At 42.0% G+C, this 21380-nt stretch overlaps 1 protein-coding gene and 1 long non-coding RNA gene across 8 annotated transcripts in view; both read right to left on the bottom strand.

Moving 5' to 3' along the window:
- Positions 1-18672, bottom strand: part of UBR5 (ubiquitin protein ligase E3 component n-recognin 5) — a 138432-nt gene extending 119760 nt beyond the window's left edge. For all 7 annotated transcript variants that reach the window (XR_015246813.1, XM_086695593.1, XM_086695595.1 and 4 more), the window contains exon 1: positions 18539-18672. Coding sequence is in view for 6 of the 7 variants with exons in the window: in XM_086695593.1 (XP_086551719.1) it covers positions 18539-18600 (62 nt within the window). In the remaining variant the exon portion in view is untranslated. The remainder of the gene's footprint in view (positions 1-18538) is intronic.
- An 815-nt stretch (positions 18673-19487) lies between these two features.
- The window catches only part of LOC147571933 (uncharacterized), an 86122-nt gene continuing 84229 nt past the window's right edge, over positions 19488-21380 (bottom strand). Inside the window, exons 3-4 of the long non-coding RNA XR_015246741.1 lie at positions 21015-21245; positions 19488-19926 (exon numbers count right to left, since the gene is read on the bottom strand). This is a non-coding gene — a long non-coding RNA (uncharacterized LOC147571933). The remainder of the gene's footprint in view (positions 19927-21014; positions 21246-21380) is intronic.

Below are 21380 nucleotides of genomic sequence, written 5' to 3'. Positions count from 1 at the left end.
TTAAAATAGACTCAGCAGCAAAACCTAGTCATTTCAAGGCAGATGGGTCTCTGCAAATAGAAAATATTCAATCCCAGAGCTGACTAATCAAATGGATGATGAAGCCGAGAAGCTCTTATCCAAAGAAAATTCTGTTTCATAGAAAATACATCCTGCACCTGAGCACAGTTATAGTAAAGAACTACTTGCCCACACTGCAATCTTTAAGTCTCAGAACATATCAAATGTTTCATTATTTCCTAAATAATGCACCAAATCAACCACCTGACTGTAGGAGTAATACCAGTGATGTCAAAAGAACACTCCCTTGTGATTCGGACCTAGATGCTTTGTGGGGGCCTCTGCGATGTTCAACTGTTCAAATGTCAAGTTCAGTACCTCTGTCTGGAAATACTAGGTTCATTAACAGTTCCTACTATCACAAAATGCATTATGTCCAGTGCCACAAATGTCAAATCTTCATTGCTTCTATTTTCAAATACATGATATCAATCTTTTCTAAAACTTTCATGGCATCCAAATCTCCTTCTGATAATCACTAGTTTATCATCTTTTTTAATGGTCACAGAGGTTTAAAAAAAATCTATAGCAGCGCATGGGTGGCTCACAGTTGGTTAAGCATCTGACTCTTGATTTCAGCTTAGGTCATGATCTCCCTTTATGGTTTTGAGCCCCTCATCGGGCTCTGCGCTGATAGCAAAGAGACTGCCTGGGATTCTCTCTCCCTCTCTCTCTGCTCACCCCTCCCTCATGCTTGCGCAAGCTCGCGCTCTCTCTCTCTCTCTCTCTCTCAAAATAAACAAACTACATAAAAAACCTAGAAGTCCTTTGACAATCTTCCCACCTAGAGGTGGAGTCTAATTACCCTCCCCTTTAATGCAGGCCTTATGACTTGCTTCTTGAGGAAGATATCAGGCAGAAGTGACTCTGCATGGCTTCTAAAGCTATGGCATAAAAAGGCATTCCAGGCTGGTGCTCTCTTGGGACAGGGACACACTTTTTTGAAATTTTAAGCTTCCACCTAAGAAGTCTAGCAACGTTGAAGCCTCCGTGCTGGAAAGACCACACAGAGAGACCATTGGGGTTAGAGATGCCTGGGAATCTCCCTTGTTCCAGCCCCTAGCTGATGGAGTCTTCTCCATGACTCTAGCCACCATTTGACTCCAAGTGCATAAAAATCCTAGAGTAAGAACCACCCAGCCGAGTACCATCAATCTCCAGAAATAATAACAAATGATTGTTGCTTTATACCATTGAATTTGGAGTGGTTTATTACAGAGCAATAAAAAACCAGAATGAAGATCAAAGAAAACTTCCCCATTTTCTTCGGTCCTAGTTCCAGTGGTATATGAATAAAGCTTCATTTATGCTTCATCTTTGATATCTTTCTTACCAGTTTCCTTTCAAATGGGCTAAACTTAAAAACAAAACAGTAGTTTATACTATCTACACCTGTGAACTCCTTTAAACACTTCTTTCCAGCAGATTATTTCCAAATCTATTTAACTGAGTAGTAAATCTTATCTCAAAATAAAAACCAACGTTTATGTAACATCAACAAAACCCTACACTTCCATATTCCCTAGTAACTAACAGAATACCGACAGGACAGCTCTCCTGTCAATCACACCAGGAAATATATACTGATAGAATGTTATCATTTCCTCATCCCTGCAGTCAGGAGAGTGCATAAGGAAACAAAAACTGACAAGGCTAAAACCTTCACCAACCACTTATCTCTTATTAAAAGGGTCTCCAAACATCCCTGCACAACCTGGCCTATCATTTCCACATCTTTTGGAGTCAAGCTGTTGCTGATCATAGGATGTTTTCTGACAAGACAATGTAATCCAATGCAAAATATGTGCAAAGTGAAACTGCAAAAGATGCAAGATTTCATGAGGTCTAGGAAAAGCGATACTGGAATGCAAAGACCGCACACAATAAGCCTGTCTTCAAAGAGGCCTTCTCTCAGCACTCCCAGATGGTGCTCACAGCCTCAAACTGAAGGAAGAGCAAGTTGTAAAGAGTGGCCCCGCACAGTGATGAAAATGTTTAATAAACCACTTAGAGATATTACAAAGAAGAGTTAATTCAGTGGGCTTTCCCGTCATTTCTAAGTGATGGCAATTTTTAATAAAAATACATTTCACATAGATGGAACACGGAAATTAAACACCTCACATCTCAAAAGAAGTGTTTCATAATCATTAACAAAAAGCATGTCACTACAACGAAAACTCCACAAGGGCAGGAATTTTTGCCTCTTTTGTTCACTGCTGTAGCCCAAGAGTCTGGCCCAAAATAAGCCCTCAATAAATATTTGTTGACTAAGAATGAATGAATGAAACAAACAAACAAACTTTAGGCCACATTCTTTTAAATGCTTTCTCCAGAGTGTTCATTTATATTTATGTTATAATGAAAATTCTGTCAGTTTACTAGAAAAAATAAGTGCTTAAATTTTACCACAATGTTTTTTACAAGCTGTCTTCTTCCTGGGTGAACTATGTGTGCAAAATGGAAATGATAAATTCTTGTCCAAAATCCAACAGACTTTCATTACACACCATTCCTTTGGGCAGGGCTGTGAACAAATTTTTGTAAGCACAAATCAAAAATTATGCCCAAATATCTAATCCTAATGGGCTTTTGTTCTATATAAAAGCTCAAAATAAAATTTTTACAATACATTTATGTACGGAATCATCCTTCAATTACTTTTACACAAAGAATTGTATTTCATATAAGAGGTTTCTAGAGAAAAAAAAAACTTAATGAAATTAAATAAGTATTCTTTATTCAATGCTTTCCATGTTCTTATTTTAGATGAACAGTTAACTAAACGAAAACACTACACTAGGGACTTATTCTGTTTCTAGTCTTTAAAAAACATACTCATATGGAAGCATATAAAATGCTAAATCACACTGAGACATCAAAAGTAATCACCCATAACCTAAAGACAAGTGCACTGTCATTTTCTTTCAGCACTTCTTATGAAACTTTTGTTCTTAACATGGTTAAGATCATAGACTGTTTCCTCTCTTAGAAAACTGCATTATTACTCATCTAACTGATACTACTAACCCATCTGTAGAATTTGCAGTGTTTTCCCAACAGCAAAGAAGCATTTGAACTGAACCATCCATCTAAGCTGGCTTCTCCTCATTATCAATAACAAATACCAACAACTAGGCTGGACACAGGTGAAGGATGCTATTTGTAGTCATGAAATCAAGTAACTGGCCTAAACTGGGATGGAAAATTCACACCCTTCACTTCACTGGTTCAGTTGCTAACCCTAACCTGCTAAATTAACAAGTCACAGCCAGCATATGACCTAGCACAATCAAATAATGTTTTTCATGATAATACCAACCTCATTTTTGAAGACAGTTAACACTGCATCCCTTTCTACAAGAAAACTACTCAAATGATATGAAACCCCATGTACTCACTGCTCAAAGCATTCTGGGCTTCCTACAGTTCCTCCAATGTACTGCCCTCTCTCACCGCTGGGTCTTCACACATGTAGTTCTTTCTGCCTACAAAGCTCTTCCAGTCCTCAACATCCGGCCCTGCATCATGCCCTCAGCACCAGCCTCTCAGCCTACCTCCTACTATTCAAAATCCTGATCTTCCCTTTAACCACTTCTTCTGGCAAGCTTTCCTTCTTCACAAGATCACGCTATGTGCCTATGGTGAAGAAGCCCAAACCTGTTTCGCTGTACTCACACTGCCCTGTAATGGCCTGTCTTTCCCACAGACTAAGCTCCACCACTGTAGCACCAAGACTAGAACTGAAAAGTAGCACAAGACCCCCAAATTTGCTGTCTTAATGGTACGTGTGTGTAAACAAAGTGTGTATATTAATATTTAATTGCACTTATATATAGTAGTAAATACGTATGAGAAAAGGAAGTAACTTCCCATGCACATCCCAAAAAGAAAAAAGAAATAAAACTGAATTAATGCAGAGTTTAGTCTTTGCCACTTAACTCGTCACGTGGGCACTCCAGCCCTCAATTTCCTCAGCTATAAAATATGAAAATTCTAAAATACTCCTAGATATAAAATTTTGAACATTTCAGCAATGTCAAGTACACTTAAGGTTACTAGAGCTAAAAAGCTAGGATCAACTATTATAGCCTAATATACAGAATGACAATAGGCATCCTAAAAAACAGAACATGAATCCCCGACAAGCACCTGACAGTACTAGAACCTACTAAATAGCCTTGCAAAGAGAACAGTCTCATTTCACTGGAAATCAAAGGCGAGCACACACTCCCAACCCCAGGAGGTGTTACACTGTCAATGCACTTTTGCTTTATCATACCTCATTTCAAGTAAGTTTTTGCCACACATGTAAACTTCCCCATTAAGTTTATACGGGAAGTATAATTAAAAGATAATATAACTGCACTAAATTCATTCACATCAAGTTAAATACATCGACCCTAGCAATTTATAAAGTTTTTTAAAAAGACTCAGAAGAGTTGGGCTGGGTTTAGAATGTCCACTGCTTTTACATACTTATCAGAATGAGGACAAAAGGGCACATGAGGTCTGCAGCAGGAAATAAAAATCAAATCTTAAAGTGGCAAAGCTGAGCAATATACATCAATTATGGCTCATAAAACAGTATCCACAGGCCTACAGTCCCACAGATTCAGAGCTGAAATGAACCTTCAGACATCAAACACATCCCCCCATCTTACGAATGAGTAAACTAAGCCTCATTGCAGGGAAATGACTTGCCCAAGATTACACAACTGGTTAGAAGAAGGACCAAGCCTCCTAACACTGAGTCCAGTGGCTTTTTAGTTCTCAAAACTGTCCCACCAGGACCCATCTATGGTACACAAAGTCTTTCAGGTACACAGTAACACTCTCAAATTCTGTACGAATTTGAATACATGATAATGAATGTCAGTATCACAGAACAAACCTTCTGAAGATAAAAACTTAGTACAAAACTTAAAGAATTAAACACACACATCTAAATTCAGATATGTAAGGGGCACCTGGGTGGCTCAATGGGTTAAGTGTCTGACTCCAGTTCAGGTCATGATCTCACGGTTCATGAGTTCAAGCCCCACATCAGGCTCTATGCTGACAGCTCAGAGCCTAGAACCTGCTTAGGATTCTATGTCTCCCTCCCTCCATCCCTCTTTCTCTCTGACCCTCCCCCACTCATGCTGTCTCTCTCAAAAATAAATATTTAAAAATAAATTCAGATATGCAATTCTATTTAAGTAATCTCCATACCCGACGTGGGGCTTGAACTCATGACCCCGAGATCAAGAGTTGGATACTCCACTGACCCAGCCAGCCCCTGGATATGTATTTTTGTTTTTTTTTCCTAGATATGTATTTTTGACTATTTTGTCTCACCTTGGGGTCTTAAATCAGATATGAAATTCAATACCCATTAAAATAGTTCTATCCCATGAATATCTATAACCATAAATAATCCTGGCATATTCATTGGCAGAGCACTATATGAAATTGGGTATTTTATTTTTTAAATGTTTTTATTTTTGAGAGAGGGACAGAGCATGAGTGGGGGAGGGGAAGAGAGAAAGAGGGAGACACAGAATCTGAAACAGGCTCCAGGCTCTGAGCTGTCAGCACAGAGCCCAACCTGGGGCTCGAACTCAGGACCAGCGAGATCATGACCTGAGCTTAAGTCGGTCACTCAACCGACTAAACCACTCAGGCACCCCTGAAATTGGGTATTTTTTTTTAAATTTTTTTTTTCAACGTTTATTTATTTTTGGGACAGAGAGAGACAGAGCATGAACGGGCGAGGGGCAGAGAGAGAGGGAGACACAGAATCGGAAACAGGCTCCAGGCTCTGAGCCATCAGCCCAGAGCCTGACGCGGGGCTCGAACTCACGGACCGTGAGATCGTGACCTGGCTGAAGTCGGACGCTTAACCGACTGCGCCACCCCGGCGCCCCTGAAATTGGGTATTTTGAATGAAGACAATAACAATCAAGGAATCTGAGGACACTCAGTCTCACATTTAAGGGTCTCTGTGCTATGACACTGCTCTCCTGGCAGTTTTCAAGGTGGTCACAGGGTCAATCTCAACCTGTGCACCATGGATGAGCACAAAGGAGTACAGACCCTCTACGTAAGCTGTTCAAGTATGCCCCCTCCCCTCCTAGTCAACTCTAACAAAGCAACCTGTTTTCACACACCCCTGAATCACATCTTCTTATCTTATCCCTGGACAGTATCTTTTACAAACCAAAAGCAAAGGAAAAAACCACTATCTATATGTAAACTACTCTCACACAGCAAAAGAGTTCTGAACTACTATTAAAACTCTATCAATATCAAATACAGGCACCTATGATGAACCCTGGTTACTGGCAGTATCTTCCAGGTCTCTAAAAGAAAATTCATTAGGCTCAAGAGAACAGAAATAAGAGGATGAACCAGGGTCCACACCCTGCAACTTTGCCTTCAAAGCAATTTCAAAGCCATTTGTAAGCATCAGGTTTAATCATCAGGTCCTTCTTCCCTGTCATTTATACCATCCAGTAGCACTGAATTCTCCATTACATGTTTGCCTCTCCTATAAAATGAATGCCCCATGAGGGTAGAGGCCATCATCTTTGTATCCCAATGTATATAATTTAGTTGACAAATATGGTAAAAGAGTAAACCCTATTTTCCCACTTTCTTTGTTCATTTTTCCATTCATCAATGAAATTTAAAATTTTTTTTTTTTCAACGTTTATTTATTTTTGGGACAGAGAGAGACAAAGCATGAACAGGGGAGGGGCAGAGAGAGAGGGAGACACAGAATCGGAAACAGGCTCCAGGCTCTGAGCCATCAGCCCAGAGCCCGACGCGGGGCTCGAACTCACGGACCGTGAGATCGTGACCTGGCTGAAGTCGGACGCCTAACCGACTGCGCCACCCAGGCGCCCCTCATCAATGAAATTTAAGAGAAAGAAATCATAGACAACCATAGACACACTTCCTTCTCCCTCTTAGCCTTTCTACAATACAAAAACCCTTTTCCCTACCACATCCTAACAGCACAGACACTGAGTGGAGAAAATCTACATGATCTGGCCTAATCCACTCACTTTACAAAAAAAAAAAAAAAAAAAAAAAAAAAAAAAAAGTTGTATCACTGATTCATGGTCACACTGCCAATTAGTGTCAGATACAAAACAAAAACAAATCCCTGACCACTGACTACCAATTTATATTCCACTCACCATCATGTCAAAGACTGACTAAAAACTTAATCACTACCTAGAATATATCTCATCAATTCAAAATCAACTAAGAATACCAAATCTTCTCTAAATTTATGTCTTCTAATCTATGCTATCTTAGCAGAGAAATAAGCAATTTTCAAAAATATGAGGAAAATGCTCCTTTAAATCTCTAATAGTTTGCAAGGATGTCAAAAATACTTGATACGATCAAGATGTTACCATTCGGGTAAGCCAGGTTATGGGGACACAGGCCCTCTGCACTATTTTTGCAACTACTTGTGAGTCTATAATTATTTCAAAGTAAACAGTTAAAAAAAAATACATGGCAGTCACCTGATGCCACTCCCTGGGCCCACTCATCTATCACCTCACTATTCTCCAAACTTGCCCAATAAGCCAGAAAATGTTCCAACTGCCTCTCATCCCAAAAGTTCCAAAAAGGGTCGGTGCAACAAATAAATCACAGTTGTTGCACCAAGGGAAACCTACTCCTTGGTTAGCACAATGTTTGAAGGTGAGAAGCACACAAACATTTACGGAACAAGGAAGACCAATCTAATACCATGGTCAAACTCTGTGCTGGCAACACAGGGCAAATATTTGCACAGGCTAAACTTCGACTACCTCTCCTACCAGTCTTTCCAAGTCTGCTAGTGGTCCGGACCAGGTTCACTCTCCGCACTGAACTGTAACCCTATGAGTACTGACATGTGTTTTTGTTTTCCTAAAGCTACCCTCTCGGGTGTCTTATAGTTGTAGGGAGGACCTATTATGTGTATAACTGTACTCAAACTTTTTAAAAATTTCATTTGTAGAAAAAAAAACCAATGTACTCTAATGTTGAGGAGCAGGATAATACCTTACTCTCAAGCAATAGCTATAGCAGCAGTAGTCGGAGGGGAAAAGGAAGGCTGCAGGCAGTAAGGGCTAGGCAAACAGAGCTCTGACGGCTGTCATCAGTTATTTTAATTTAAAGACAAAGGAATGTGAGCAGGAGCCTTTCATAAAGTAATGCTTAAGCTTTTGTGCTCCTGATGATGGTGGTCCACTTAGACACTATGAAAAACACTACTTACTCAGAAAAGCCACAAATGTTTTTACTACAATTTGGTTATGTTACTCTTATAAAAATTCAATGTTGTCAGAAAAACTCCATCTCACAAAAAAAAATCATTAAAAAAAAAAACCACACCCAAAAAACACATGCTATCACCCCTCAAGAATGTCCCAGAATTCATCAAATGATCAAATCTTCATGAAAACTGAAAAAGCTTTTTACATTTCCAAAGAGTCTTCTAAGGAGTCAAGAGGTCCTAGAGAAAAAAAGAAAAAGAAAAAAAAAAAAATACCCTAGCCCCTCCACTCAAAAGAGTTTTGTGAAACCAGAAACATTCTGGAATGATATGGGGTGACTGCTAAGCACATACAACTCCTGTGTCTGGGTGCAGGTGCTGTGTGCATTCTTCAGTAGCCTCCAGCTCTCTGGAGTGGCAGAAAGATGAGCAGCTGTTGCCAAGAAAATCAGCCCACACGTCATCTCTGACCTATAGACCTTGGGCTGCCAACCTGCCCAGGGGAAGACACCCGGTCCTGGTTTTGCGTCCCTTCAGAAGTGACAGAAACCTAACAAGGAATCAGGAGGAACACGTGGCCGTAATTTGGATTCATCCCTTGCTGGTGACTGCAGGAGGCAAATAAAAAGTAGTTCCTATACTTCCTCCCCGAAGAGGAACCGCGGAAAGGAAAGAGCACACTGTCCACAGCATCACTGCCCCTCCCTTACTCTCCATCTACACATAATAATCAGAACACCTGATAAGAAGGAAAACACAATCACTTATGGGATTTCTGACAGGAGATGAAGACTTCAGGTTAAACACCACTAGAAACACAAGCATGCTAAGAAAATGTTTAAACCTGCTTAGTTTACAATTTAAGACCAATCACTTGATTGCTTCCTTTAAAGACAAAACAGATTTCCTACATGCAGATGAGGATACAGAGCAATATATGGACTAGTTCAAATTACTTCTGGACAAGAAACAAAGCCATTCTTACAAAATAAGAAAACAGACATTGAGCTGCAAAAGCCCAATACCTCTCCCCACAAAGCCCCATAGAGAACTCTGTTTTCCTAATTTAGATATTAAAATAACCCTACCATACTGTCTCTGCTTTCTTAATGGTCTTCCTATTAACTTCCTAATCTTAAATTTGGCCTTTTCTTAAGGCTTAAAACATCAGTCATCCCCCACTTCTCACATCAAAGCTAGCAGACTGTCACAAAACATCTTAAATGAATCTCCACCACGCCAAGTAAGAAGGTCTCGAGCCGCTCACACACAGGCCATCTCTGGAGTTTCGATCATCTGTGAGGAAGCTCTAGTATCTGAGTTCACATAAAGATCTGGAACACCTTGTCACCTGAATTGTGAAACAGCAGACTCATGCTGGAGCAGATCCAGTTTTTTAAAATGGTAGATCTCAATACTTTTTCTTCTGAATCACAAAAAAATGGAGCCTGAACTGATAGGGAAGGAAATAAAAAAATCTATCTATTCATTCAATCCACAGTGCTCCCTACACTGGACTTATCTCCACTGTCATAGCTCTGTATGCAATCTAGAATACCATCAATACTAATGGATTCTAAAATATCATTGTTTTATATAGACAAGTATTTTTTTAATTAACACACAAACTTGCTGTAAGAACAATGTAGATTTCAGGGTGCCTGGATGACTCAGTCAAACATCTGACTCTTGATCTCAGCTCAGGTCTTGATCTCAGGGTCATGAGTTCAAGCCCCATATTGGGCCCCATGCTGGGCATGAAGCCTACTTAAAAAAAAGAAAGAGAAAGAAAGAGAGAAAGAGAGAAAGAGAGAGAGAGAGAGAGAGAGAGAGAAAGAAAGAAAGAAAGAAAGAAAGAAAGCAAGAAAGAAAAGAGATGTAGGTTTCTTACAATAACTAGCTTTCTTGTATGAAAAATATTTTAACATACTAAAGTCAAAAAAACTTCAAGTACATAAAATTTTTACCCAGGATGATTACAACTTTATAAAAACAAACAAAAATCTCTATGTACAGAAAAAGAGACTAGAAAGCCACCAAAATGTTAACACTGGTAGCACCATTGATCTACCAATGCAAAGAAAGAGAGACGAGAAAGAGAGAATTGCAAGCAAGGATAGCTGATAGCTATCTACTGATAGCACGGAACCCAACTCGGGGCTCAATCCCGCATGAGCCAAAATCAAGAGTCAGACGCTTAACCAGCTGAGCCATCCAGGCTCCCCACTATTAGACTTTTTACACTGATTTTCTATATTTTCCATATCTTCTGCAACAATGTTTTTTACAACAATTTTTTACAATAAATAAATAAAAACTAAGGAAGAGGCAGAAACTGAAAGCAACCCAAATTTACACCAGCAAAAAAACAGATTTGTGAAACTGTGGCACATCCAAACAATGAAATACTACCACTAATACAAAAGGAAAAAAACTACTACAGGCTACATGAGCTAAACAGAAGATGCCACACACTATTCCATTTCTACAAAATTCTAAAGAAGGCAAAATTACAGTTAGAGAATATAGAACAGCATTTTTCATGGGTGGGAACAAGACAGGGGACTAAGAATGCAAAGGGGCACTAGAGAACTTTTTGGGGTGATGGAAATGTTCCATTTTCTTGATTATGGTGGTTACACAGCTGTAAACCTTTGTCGAAACTCATCAAACTGCACATTTCAAATGGGTGAGTTATACTGTATGTCAGTTATACTTCAATAAAGCCAATTTACAAGTTAAAAGTAGAGAAGGTTGAAAGCACTTCATTAAGGTAAATGATACCATCAGAAACTAAACAAATGACATTACTTTTGCCACACAGGCAAGACAAATGTGTCTTCTTTACCCTTAAAATAACATTAAAATTTAACACCTTATTTAATATCCTGAAAAAACAATGAGACTGTCACAAAACAGTTATCTAAGAACTCACCATAATTCTCATTTTCAAGAGGTTTATAACCACAACATTGATTCAATCAAGAAGTATGAAATACTATGAAATATGAAACAGAATAATTTCTTATAGCCAAGTTCAACTTATTAAGTCTCACTTCTATACATTAACTTAGAAGAACATTGCAAAGTTCCACATGACTTAATATTATTCCTCAGTGTGCCCTGCAGAAAATCGCTCAAGTTTAATTTCAAGAATCTCATTACATAACCATTACGAGTGACTGCTAATACAATGCTACCACGGGAGGTTATGAAGTGCCAGCATCAAGCTACAAGGAACCTTAAGATTCCCAGTGTGGGGGCGCCTGGGTGGCGCAGTCGGTTAAGCGTCCGACTTCAGCCAGGTCACGATCTCGCGGTCCGTGAGTTCGAGCCCCGCGTCGGGCTCTGGGCTGATGGCTCAGAGCCTGGAGCCTGTTTCCGACTCTGTGTCTCCCTCTCTCTCTGCCCCTCCCCCGTTCATGCTCTGTCTCTCTCTGTCCCAAAAATAAATAAACGTTGGAAAAAAAAAAAAAAAAAGATTCCCAGTGTGATACTACCCCTCCTTCTAAGGCTACAATCCACACAAATATTGTCTTATTCTTAAAAATGTCAAAGTTTGGAGCGCATGGCTGGCTTAGTCGGTGGGGCATGTGACTCTTGATCTTGGGGCTGTGAGTTCGAGTTTAAGTACTTAAATAAAAATTTAAGTAAATTTTATTAAAAATAAAATCTTTACAAAAAATGTCAAATATTGTAACTTGTTACAACCCATTTGGTTTTATCGTGTAAAACTGTCAATGAAAAACAAGCATTTATGGGGCACCTGGGTGGCGCAGTCGGTTAAACATCGGACTCTTGATTTCAGATCATGATCTCAGAGCTCGGGAGTTCAAGCCCCACATCGGGCTCTGCACCAATGCTGCAGAGCATGCTTGGGATTCTGTCTCCCCTTTTCTCTGACCCTCCCCGACTTGCGCTCTCTCTCTAAATGAATAAACTTTTAAAAAAAGAAAAAGAAGCATTTATGTGCCAATAGAAAAATCTAAACAAATTGAATTTTAATATTAAGGAATTGTTTTCGGTGTGTGGGTGTTTTTAAAGTCTTCATCTTTGAGGGGCACCTGGTTGGCTCAGTGGTTAAGGTTCCGACTTCAGCTCAGGTCATGATCTCAAGGCTCCTGAGTTCAAGCCCCACATGGGGCTCTGTGTGGACAGCTCAGAGCCTGGAGCCTGCTTTCAGATGCTGTTGCCCTTCCCTGCTTGTGCTCTCTCTCTCTCTCTCTCTCAAAAATAAATGAACATTAAAAAAAATTTTAAAGCCTTCATCTTTGAGATTCATACTGAAGATATTATCGATTAAATTATCTGATGGAGAGAGTGTTGAAACCAAACTGGCCACGGATTTGGTAAGTGCTAAGATTATGTGATAACTGTTATACACGTGTGTTCATCATCCTATTGCCTCTACTTCTGTATATGCTTGAAATTCTCCATAATATGAAGATTAAAAATAATTTTCAGAGTAAAAGTTAAAAATCAAGTATAATAATCAATCAACAATTCACAATCACACAGAGCTAGGAGAGGCCGTTTTCATTTACTTAGGATGCCAAGGTGGCAAAATGACAGAAATACAGACCACAACTGGAGTTTCTTAATTAGAAGTAGATATGATAAAAATGGGGGAAAGAAGACGTAAGTAAATCCTCCTGCAATATAAAACTGCTTCCTTCAATACACCCCATAGTATCTACTGAAGCGTAATTTTTTTTTAATATTTTATTGTTTTAAGTAATCGCTACATCCAATGTGGGGCTCAAATTTACAACCCTGAGATCAAGAGTCGCGTACTCTACAGACTGAGCCAGCCAGGCGCCCCTACTGAAGTGCAATCTGACACAGCCTTCAGTGATTCAACTTTCCTTCAGAAACTATTTCCTAAATAACCTAATTGCTAGGGGAAAAGCCTGATCTCTCTTAAAATTCACCCCATTATTCCCAGTTGCACTTCCGTGTACTGTGTAATTTCCTTCACAAGTGTGTCTGTTTACTCCTAAGCCTGCGATTTAGTCACTGATTTCTTGATTTATAAAATTGGTTTGCCACTGTATGTTTTGATTTTCAATACTTTGTTTGGCTATTTCATACACTGTCTTTATCTTACTTTCCTTAATCAACTTCATTTAATCATTTCAGTTAAACTTGCCTGTACTTCCCCAGCACAGTCCTCTAGTATTACTGTGTCTGGGTAACAATCTCAATAATCAATCAATAAATAAACAGTGAGCTTCCCCTCTGGTCTGGTGATGTGATGCTCTGTCCCACACAGACTAAGACTTGTGTTTTTTGGTGTAGCGTACTGAAATTTCAGACAGCTTTCGACCATTATGACATCTGCCCATCACAACCTTCGTTCACCTCCATGTAACCCCTGGCACATAAGCTCCTACTGAGAGGGCAAGAATACCCTGAGTCTTTAAAACCCAACAGTTCCTAATGAAAATCAGGACCACTTACTAAATGCCAATGGCCTGTGCAAAAAAGCACTTTCTACTTCACTGTTGTCCAAGCCAACTTTCAGTGATAAAGGCACGGATATGTATCTGCACTGTCCTATAGGGTGGCCACTAGCTACATGTGGTTACAGAGCACTTGAAATCTGGCTAGTGTTACCAAGGAACTGACTTTTTCATTTTAATTGTAAATAGTCACATTATAAGACTAACAACTGCATTGCTGGGATTTTTCTTCACAAAAGTCATTTCTATTTATTTTTACCTCTACATGTATTCAAGATAATCGAGGACAGAATTTCTTAACCTCAGCACAACTAGAATTTGGGCCAGGGTAAGTCTTTGGTGTGGGAGCTGTACTGTGCACTGCGCGACGTTTAGCAGCATCTCTGGCCTCTACCCACTAGAGGCCAGTAGCAATGCCCCAGCGGTGACAATCAAAAGTATCGCCAAACACTGCCAGGTATACCCCGGGGAGGCAAAACAGCATCCAGTTGAGAAACAGCGATCTAAGACTAAGGGTCTGGATTTTGTATCAATGCTAAGGACATTCTAGAGCAATCCCTTTGATTTCCTGCTTTTCTATGTGAAATTCAGACGACACACAGAAGCAGTTAAAAGTAACCATCTCTTCATATTTTCCACAGAACCTACATTATAATTGTTTTCCTACCCACTATCTCAGCTGTTTCTCACCAACCCTGAGATGGGTACTATGCCTGATTAGAGACTGAGGTGCTGGCGGCAGAGGGAGACACAAGGGAGTAAGGTTCTAAGTGGTTAAATGACTCACCCACCCATGTTAAGTAGCCTGGCTGAAACAAACCCAGATTTAAGAATTCCACATTTCAAACTCCTCTCTGTATTATCTTACCTGGCAGCCTTACAGCCCCTGAAGGGGAAGCTCCTTAAAGAAAAACCCTTTTGATATGACAATCTCAACCAAGACTGTCTGATTGCACAACACATTACAATGCCAAAAAAGCAAAGCTCACAGGAAAATTCCGCAGAGACAAACAATGAGAACTGGTTCCTACTGTAACGAACCTACATCCTGAGGATTAATTCAGGACAGGGACAAGTCATGGCATACCCACATCACCTTAAAAAGGCCTCTCTTAGGCTAGTTCTAGAAAAGGGTTAAGAGGGTCAGCCACCTGACAAAAGGCGTAAGTGAAAGGAGGACTTGAGAGGAAGGGGAAATCAAAACTCTAAGACAGATGCCTGTTCTAAGGCTGCAATACCTCAGAAGGCAGGAATATCCCAGAATATAGGCTATGTGGAAAAGTGGAAAGAGACCTGGACTTTAAAAAAAAAAAAAAAAAAAAAACCCGTCATGTGGACCTCATCTGTCAGTAGCCCACTGTGTGCCCCTGGATAAATTCTGCGAATCTCCGGGCCTGTTTTCTCAACTCATTAGTGAAAGACCAGTCTATGGGACTTTTTTGGCACTTAGGGAGATCTTAGTGAGCAGGCATTTCCAGCCCTTCCCTCGGTCTCCACAGCAGAACCATGTTCTTGGTATCCCTTTGCTGTTTCTCTGAAACAATGACTTAAGCAGGAACATAGCACTAACTCAAGAAATTCACTAGAGAGAAAATCAAAATGTCACAAAAGTATATGAGCAGGGATGGTTTCAATTCAACAGTGAATATTTGCATAGGGCCAGCCACTCAGCACCAGGAACCTTGTAATCACTCTGGAAACCACAACCAACATCCCAGGCTCTCTGAATTCCTCTTCTCCGCCCTAGCCACCCCCACCCATATTCACCAACTACATTCATTATTTGGTGTCCCAGGGCAATAATCAAAGATTTTAACCCGATATACAAAGACTATTAAAGAATCAGCATTTTGAAAAGGCAAAGAAAAAAAAGCACGCTTTTTTTTTTATGCTAAGTACCTTTTAGATATTTGATACATCACACCATTACACTGAACAGAATATTTTATTTTTAACAGGATGTGGCTATTTTCTAAAGAAAACTTATTTGGAGAAGGAAATGTTGATGTTTTGAGGCCCCATACGTTTTAACTCAGCAATTTATTTGCAGTATCACACTCCCTGTCCAATCTTACTGCTTTTCATATACAGAATAAAGTCTACTTTTCATCCAAAACTATCATTTATCACTTCATTTCTGTTACAGACAACATTTCTCATATAAAAGTCAAGCTAGAGTAGTACACTCTTTTCTACTACCAAAACGTACTCAATCTTGGTAAAGATTTTATCTAAAGATGAAAACATCCTGAGCTTCTGATTCCAGTTAAAAGACTCCAGAAGGCCAGTTTGTTTTGTAAACAGATGTTTCTCAAGCAATGCAGCAATAGTCTGGTCCTGTTACTCCGCAACTAGGCATGCAAAAAGGATCCTTCCTTTAGAAGGGGAGACACAGAACAGCTCCATCCTAAGTCAGCTACATCAAGAGTGCATGCCTGTCTCAAATGCTGTCCTCACAAATCTCAACAAACCATTCTTTACTGCTACCAGACACAACTATGTCCCCCAAATTTTACGGATGACAGTTTCCTATTTGTCAAATTATCTGCCACCTCGATGCACACATTTTATAAACTAAATCAAATCCACTTCTATTTCATGAAATGAAAACTCAAGATGACCTAAATATTCTTAATATTGTATACTGACATTACAGGAATCAAAAACAAGACTACTTGTTTACCCCAGGAATGAAAAAAAAAAAAAAAAAAAAAGGTAGCTTTAAAAAGGATACATTACTTGGAAATTTCTCAGACAAGCCGAAGCAAAAGGAATGCTCAAAAATGAATCAAAGTGCCCAAGACAACTGCAAAATAGGTTTTGGCATGCACAGTCAACTGAGTAAGCTAGTCAGGATTCTTGGTATATATAAAGCAGGACTAATATAGAAAACATGGCCTACTTCTCTCCTGCTTGGTTCAATTTTCTAAGTCACAAGCCAAGTTACACTACAAGCACCATCAACTTTGCTCTATGAATGACAGTAGAGCTATCCTCACTACCAGCCTGGTTCCAAAATTTACCAAAAAATCTTATGTTAAAATCTTAAAAAAGATCTCTATCTCTAATGAAATAAAATCAGAGTAAGGATCACATAAAATGTCAAAATAAATGACAAAACTTATTTCGGTATTTAAAGGAACTATGTGACAACTCCAAATGGCTAATATTTTCAGAAAGGATTTCAAAAGTTGCACAAACGTGTTAATACAATATAGCTACAGCAAAGATTAGACAAATCTGAACCCAGTGCCACAAACTGAGTGGCCAGCTTGCCGATGAGAAGCTGTCCCCCGCACCTGAGGCGGATAGATACTCGGAGACCAAGGCCAGTATCTTAGCAAGTTAGGCCTCTTCCTCCCTCCGGGAAGCGCTCGGCAAACAGGGCGTCACGCAACTTATGTCACCCAGTCACTTAGCAAAAATCATACCTAACTTCTAAACTCGGGTCCAAATGGCCTTTTATACTCAAAAGAAGTAGAAAGCAACTTATATTATCGGGGGAGAGGGAAGCTTAAAGTGCCCCACTTTCTGGCCCCATATTTATCAGCCCATCATCAGATCAGAGTCCTAAATTCTAAGACTTACTTTAATGGAGGCCTCCCTCAACCTTCTCCGAGTCTCTGTTTTGCAACAGTGAAGGAACTTTTCCTGCTTTATCTTAGTTCCCTGAGAGCATGTGGCCCTGCAATTCAATATCCTAAACTGGCAGGGAACGGTGGAGGAGGCAAAGGGAGGAACCCACACAGCCAAAACAGCCTTCTTATTAAAGACAAAAAAAAAAAAAAATCATAATTCCTCCTCCACCCAAAGCAACCCATCCCAGAAATTTACCGCTTAAGAAAGCAGCATTGCGAACTGCAAACGTAAGAGTTTTCCTTAGACTCTACGCACGGTTTTCAGCTGTCAAATTACAACTCAGGAAAACACTATCATTAGAATAAAAAAGGAAACAAAAAAGCTCGCACCATAGGGGCTGGGAGAAGGAGCTTACCAGACCCGTTTCGGAAGAAGGAGAGCAAAGGGAATCCAATCCACTTCCCCACCCCCGCCTGAATTCATCCCCTCCCGGGGCGGGCAAACCTCACTGCAGGAGCTCAAATTTAATAATAATAACAATAATCATGGCGCTTACCCCCCCCCACCCCCCACCCCCGCGATCTGCCAGGAATCAGCCTCCCCCTCCCCCGGGATCTCTAGGCTTGGCAGGTCCAGATCTCCCCACCGGACACAGTTCCCGGGGACCCGGGCGAACCCAGTCTACCCCGGGGCCCCTCGCCCCGCTTCTCCTCTTCCCTCTCTTTTTACCTCCACCATCCCCCATCCGCATTGTCTGTCTCAATTCAACTTTGACTAATATGGATTCCTCGGGCCTGGGCCGGGCGGTAATTACAGCCCGCCCCCCCCCCCCCGAGAGCCGGATTCCCCCCCCATCTCCGCCGAGTTAAACGCGGCTCCTCGTTGGGAGACGGGGGGGGGGGGGGGGGAGGGAAAAGGTTGCAGCGCGCTTTTCCCGTCTACACCGCGGGCACCGTCCACACCGAGCTCCCCCCGCGACCCCGAGCCCCCGGGACCAGAAGTTTGCCCCGGAAGGGGCCTAGATGGGAGCAGTGAAGACCCCCCCCCCCCCCCCGCCAGCCGGCCGGCCTGCGCGTAAATACCGGCGCCCGCCGCGGCGCGGCCCCGTTGGGGGAGGGGAGGGCGGGGAGGCGCCCCTCCCCCCGCCCGCCCGCCAGCCCGCCGGCCCTATTACCTGTCATTGAGCTGGTCCTCGGTGCCCGGCAGCGGGTGAACCACGAAATGGATGGACGTCATGGTGCTTCCTTCTAGTCCTCCTCCCGAGGACGGCCCCCTCCCGCTCTCGCCCACCCCCCCAACCCCCTTCCCCTCCCCAATACCCACTGCCGCCGCCGCCTCCCAGTCCCCAAATGGAGGGAAGCAAATGCGCAGGGGCCGCCGCCGCCTCCCTGCCGGGCGTGTGTCCGCCGCCCGGCGGTCCGGCGGGGCGGATCAACACGCCACCCGCTCCCGCGGCGACAGCGCGCTGGAGTGCGAGGCCGGCGGCCGGGACCCGGGCGCGCCGCCGCCGCCGGCGACCGGGCGTCGGGAGAGGGGGCGACTGGGGAGGGAGGAGAGGGACGGGCTGCAGGAACGGTGTGGTCCCGGCGGCGGACGGGGTCCGGACTAGGGAGGTGGGGAAGGAGATGAGCCCGCACCGCGCGTCACTGGCGAGAAGCCGCCGCCACCACCGCCGCCAGCACCGCCGCCGCCATCTTCACTTCTGCCCCAGTTTCTCCGTCTCGCAGGCTCCGCTCCCGAGCGGCGGGGGAGGGGCGAACGGGAGGAGGAGGAGGTGGAGGGAGGAGACCGGCGGGCGGGGGCACGGCTGCGAGGGGGCGGGGCTCCGGGAAACGGGCGGTAAGGCCCTTTCGATTGGGCGGCTCAACGTTGTCGGGCCACGGCGCTGTAAGGCGCGTGCGGATTGGTCCGTTCGGCCTCGAGCCCAGCCCTCTGGGGGGTGGGATAGCTCCCGAGTGAGTGTTCCGGAGAGCACGTGTTAGGGAAGGAGGAGGCGGAGGGGAGCCCGCTGGGGCGGGGAAGAAGTCTGGGAGGGAGGCTAAGTGTGCGTCCCCGGGGAGGTGGGAGGAAGAGGGGCTCCTGCGTTTCTCGCTCTGATTTCCCTCGGGCAGCCCTAATTATTCTGCGGACCTTTAGGGGGTTTTTGTTGTTTCCAGTCCTTCATCTGCAATTACATTTAAAGTGGAAGTGCAAAATCAGTTAAGGGGCGAGAAATGCACAGCTTTTTATTGGAGAAGTAAGGTAGTTATGTAAGGACCTTTCCAGAAGGTCCTATCGTAGGATCAGAGAACTGACTTTGCAGCAACTTCTTTAATCACCCTAGTCTCCCCAATGTCCCCAGCAACACCATCACTCGCACAAAAACAAAATGGAAATTTCCACTAATTTACTGATTTAAATGATTCATGAGTTTAATGAAAAATACCTCTTCTACAAAGGTGTTCTTCAATTCATGATCATTTGGGTCATACGGCAAATTCTTGAATGGATCTTTTTTTCTAGGGAACTCCTTTTTTCTAAGGAACCAGTTCATAGCTTTCTTCTCAAAGGCTTCCATAGCACCTTCAAAAAATCAAGTACCCCTTTCAAAGCAGAGTAAAAACATTAAGCTCCGTCTGCAATTTGTGTAGATGTTCATTAAATCGGGGGTCCTGGGAAAAGTTCTTAAGGTAAAATATCCCTATTTTTCTGTTAATGCATTGCATTTGCACAGTTTTGCTTAGGAATTTCTTTTGAGCAAAATATATGAAAATTTATTTATAAATCAGGATAGAGTAGGTACCCCCTTGAGACAGATAATGGAACAGTTTTGTAGGTCACCAGCTTCAAAATTGGCCCAGATTAGTTTAGACTAAAAAGTGATTTCAAGGCTGGTATTTAGTCCTCACAAGCAGAAGGGAAGCAGGGTAGACCAACGGACACTGCTAGTTTTAGAGCTAGACAGAACTGGATTTGTGTCCTGTTTGTGGTACTTAACTATGTGACCTTGCTTAAATTATTTAGCCTCTCATAATGTCTTTTTTCTCATTAGTAAAATATCCCATAGTAACAGATCTACATAGGGTTGTGATGAGGTCTAGATAAGATAGCGTTTGTCAAGCACCTAGAGCAGTTCATAACACTTGGTAGGCTCAGCAAATGGAAGCTTTTATTAGTCAACAGTGTTCACTATGTATGACTTTATATACTTATGTCTTTTAATATTCAACGCACTGTGGGGTAAATAATATATCCCCATTATATAGATGAGAACACTGATGTGCAGTTAAGTGTTGAAGCTGAGACTTAAACCCAGGTCATCTAACTCTGATTACATTGCTCTTTCCACTATACCACAGCTGCCATCCAGTTAATAATTTAAAAGGAACAGATTATTCAAAGCCATAGGAAAAATGTGATATGATAAATGCAATAAGAGTGCTATGGAAGTTAACAGAGGAAGTGATTCAAGCCAAGACAATTAAGAAAAGTCATTTAAGCTGAGCTTTCAATAATGTTCGGGGCAAATAAAATATCTAGCTTAAGCTCACTCATTTTATATTTGCCCCTGAACAAACTCCACACCACACCCACACATTGCTTATTTCTTCCAAATCTGTCTTTTTTCATCTTTTCATTGTTCTTCTACTCTGTTTCCTTGATTTACTCACCCCTAGTCTCCTAGTTCTGAGACTTTCTCTCACGGGTGAAGGCCAGTTTTCTCACTTATTGAAACTGCACATTTGGTCTTCGATGACCATCCTGGCATTGCAATCTTTTTGTTATCCCAGGCTGGCATGTTAGGGAAAATTTTCCTCTTGCAGAGCTCCAACACGTTAGTGGGTCCCACTTTGCAGACAGAAAAACAAGAATAAAGGCATGGAGTTTTGCAAGCCCATCACCTAGGGGAGGAGGGAATACAGATAGAGAATGGCAATAAGCAGGGTTCAAGCAGAATCTCTTTGAAGCATCAAAGTGCAATACAACCCAGAAAAGAAGACCAGGGGGAGGAGGGTTCTTTTCTAATAATTTAGACT

Source organism: Puma concolor, chromosome F2 (genome assembly GCF_028749965.1).
Source record: "Puma concolor isolate L17-30 chromosome F2, mPumCon1.1.hap2, whole genome shotgun sequence".
Classification (NCBI taxonomy): Eukaryota; Metazoa; Chordata; class Mammalia; order Carnivora; family Felidae; genus Puma; species Puma concolor.
Note: the sequence above shows the minus strand (reverse complement) of the source record. Positions and strands in the feature narration are given on the sequence as shown.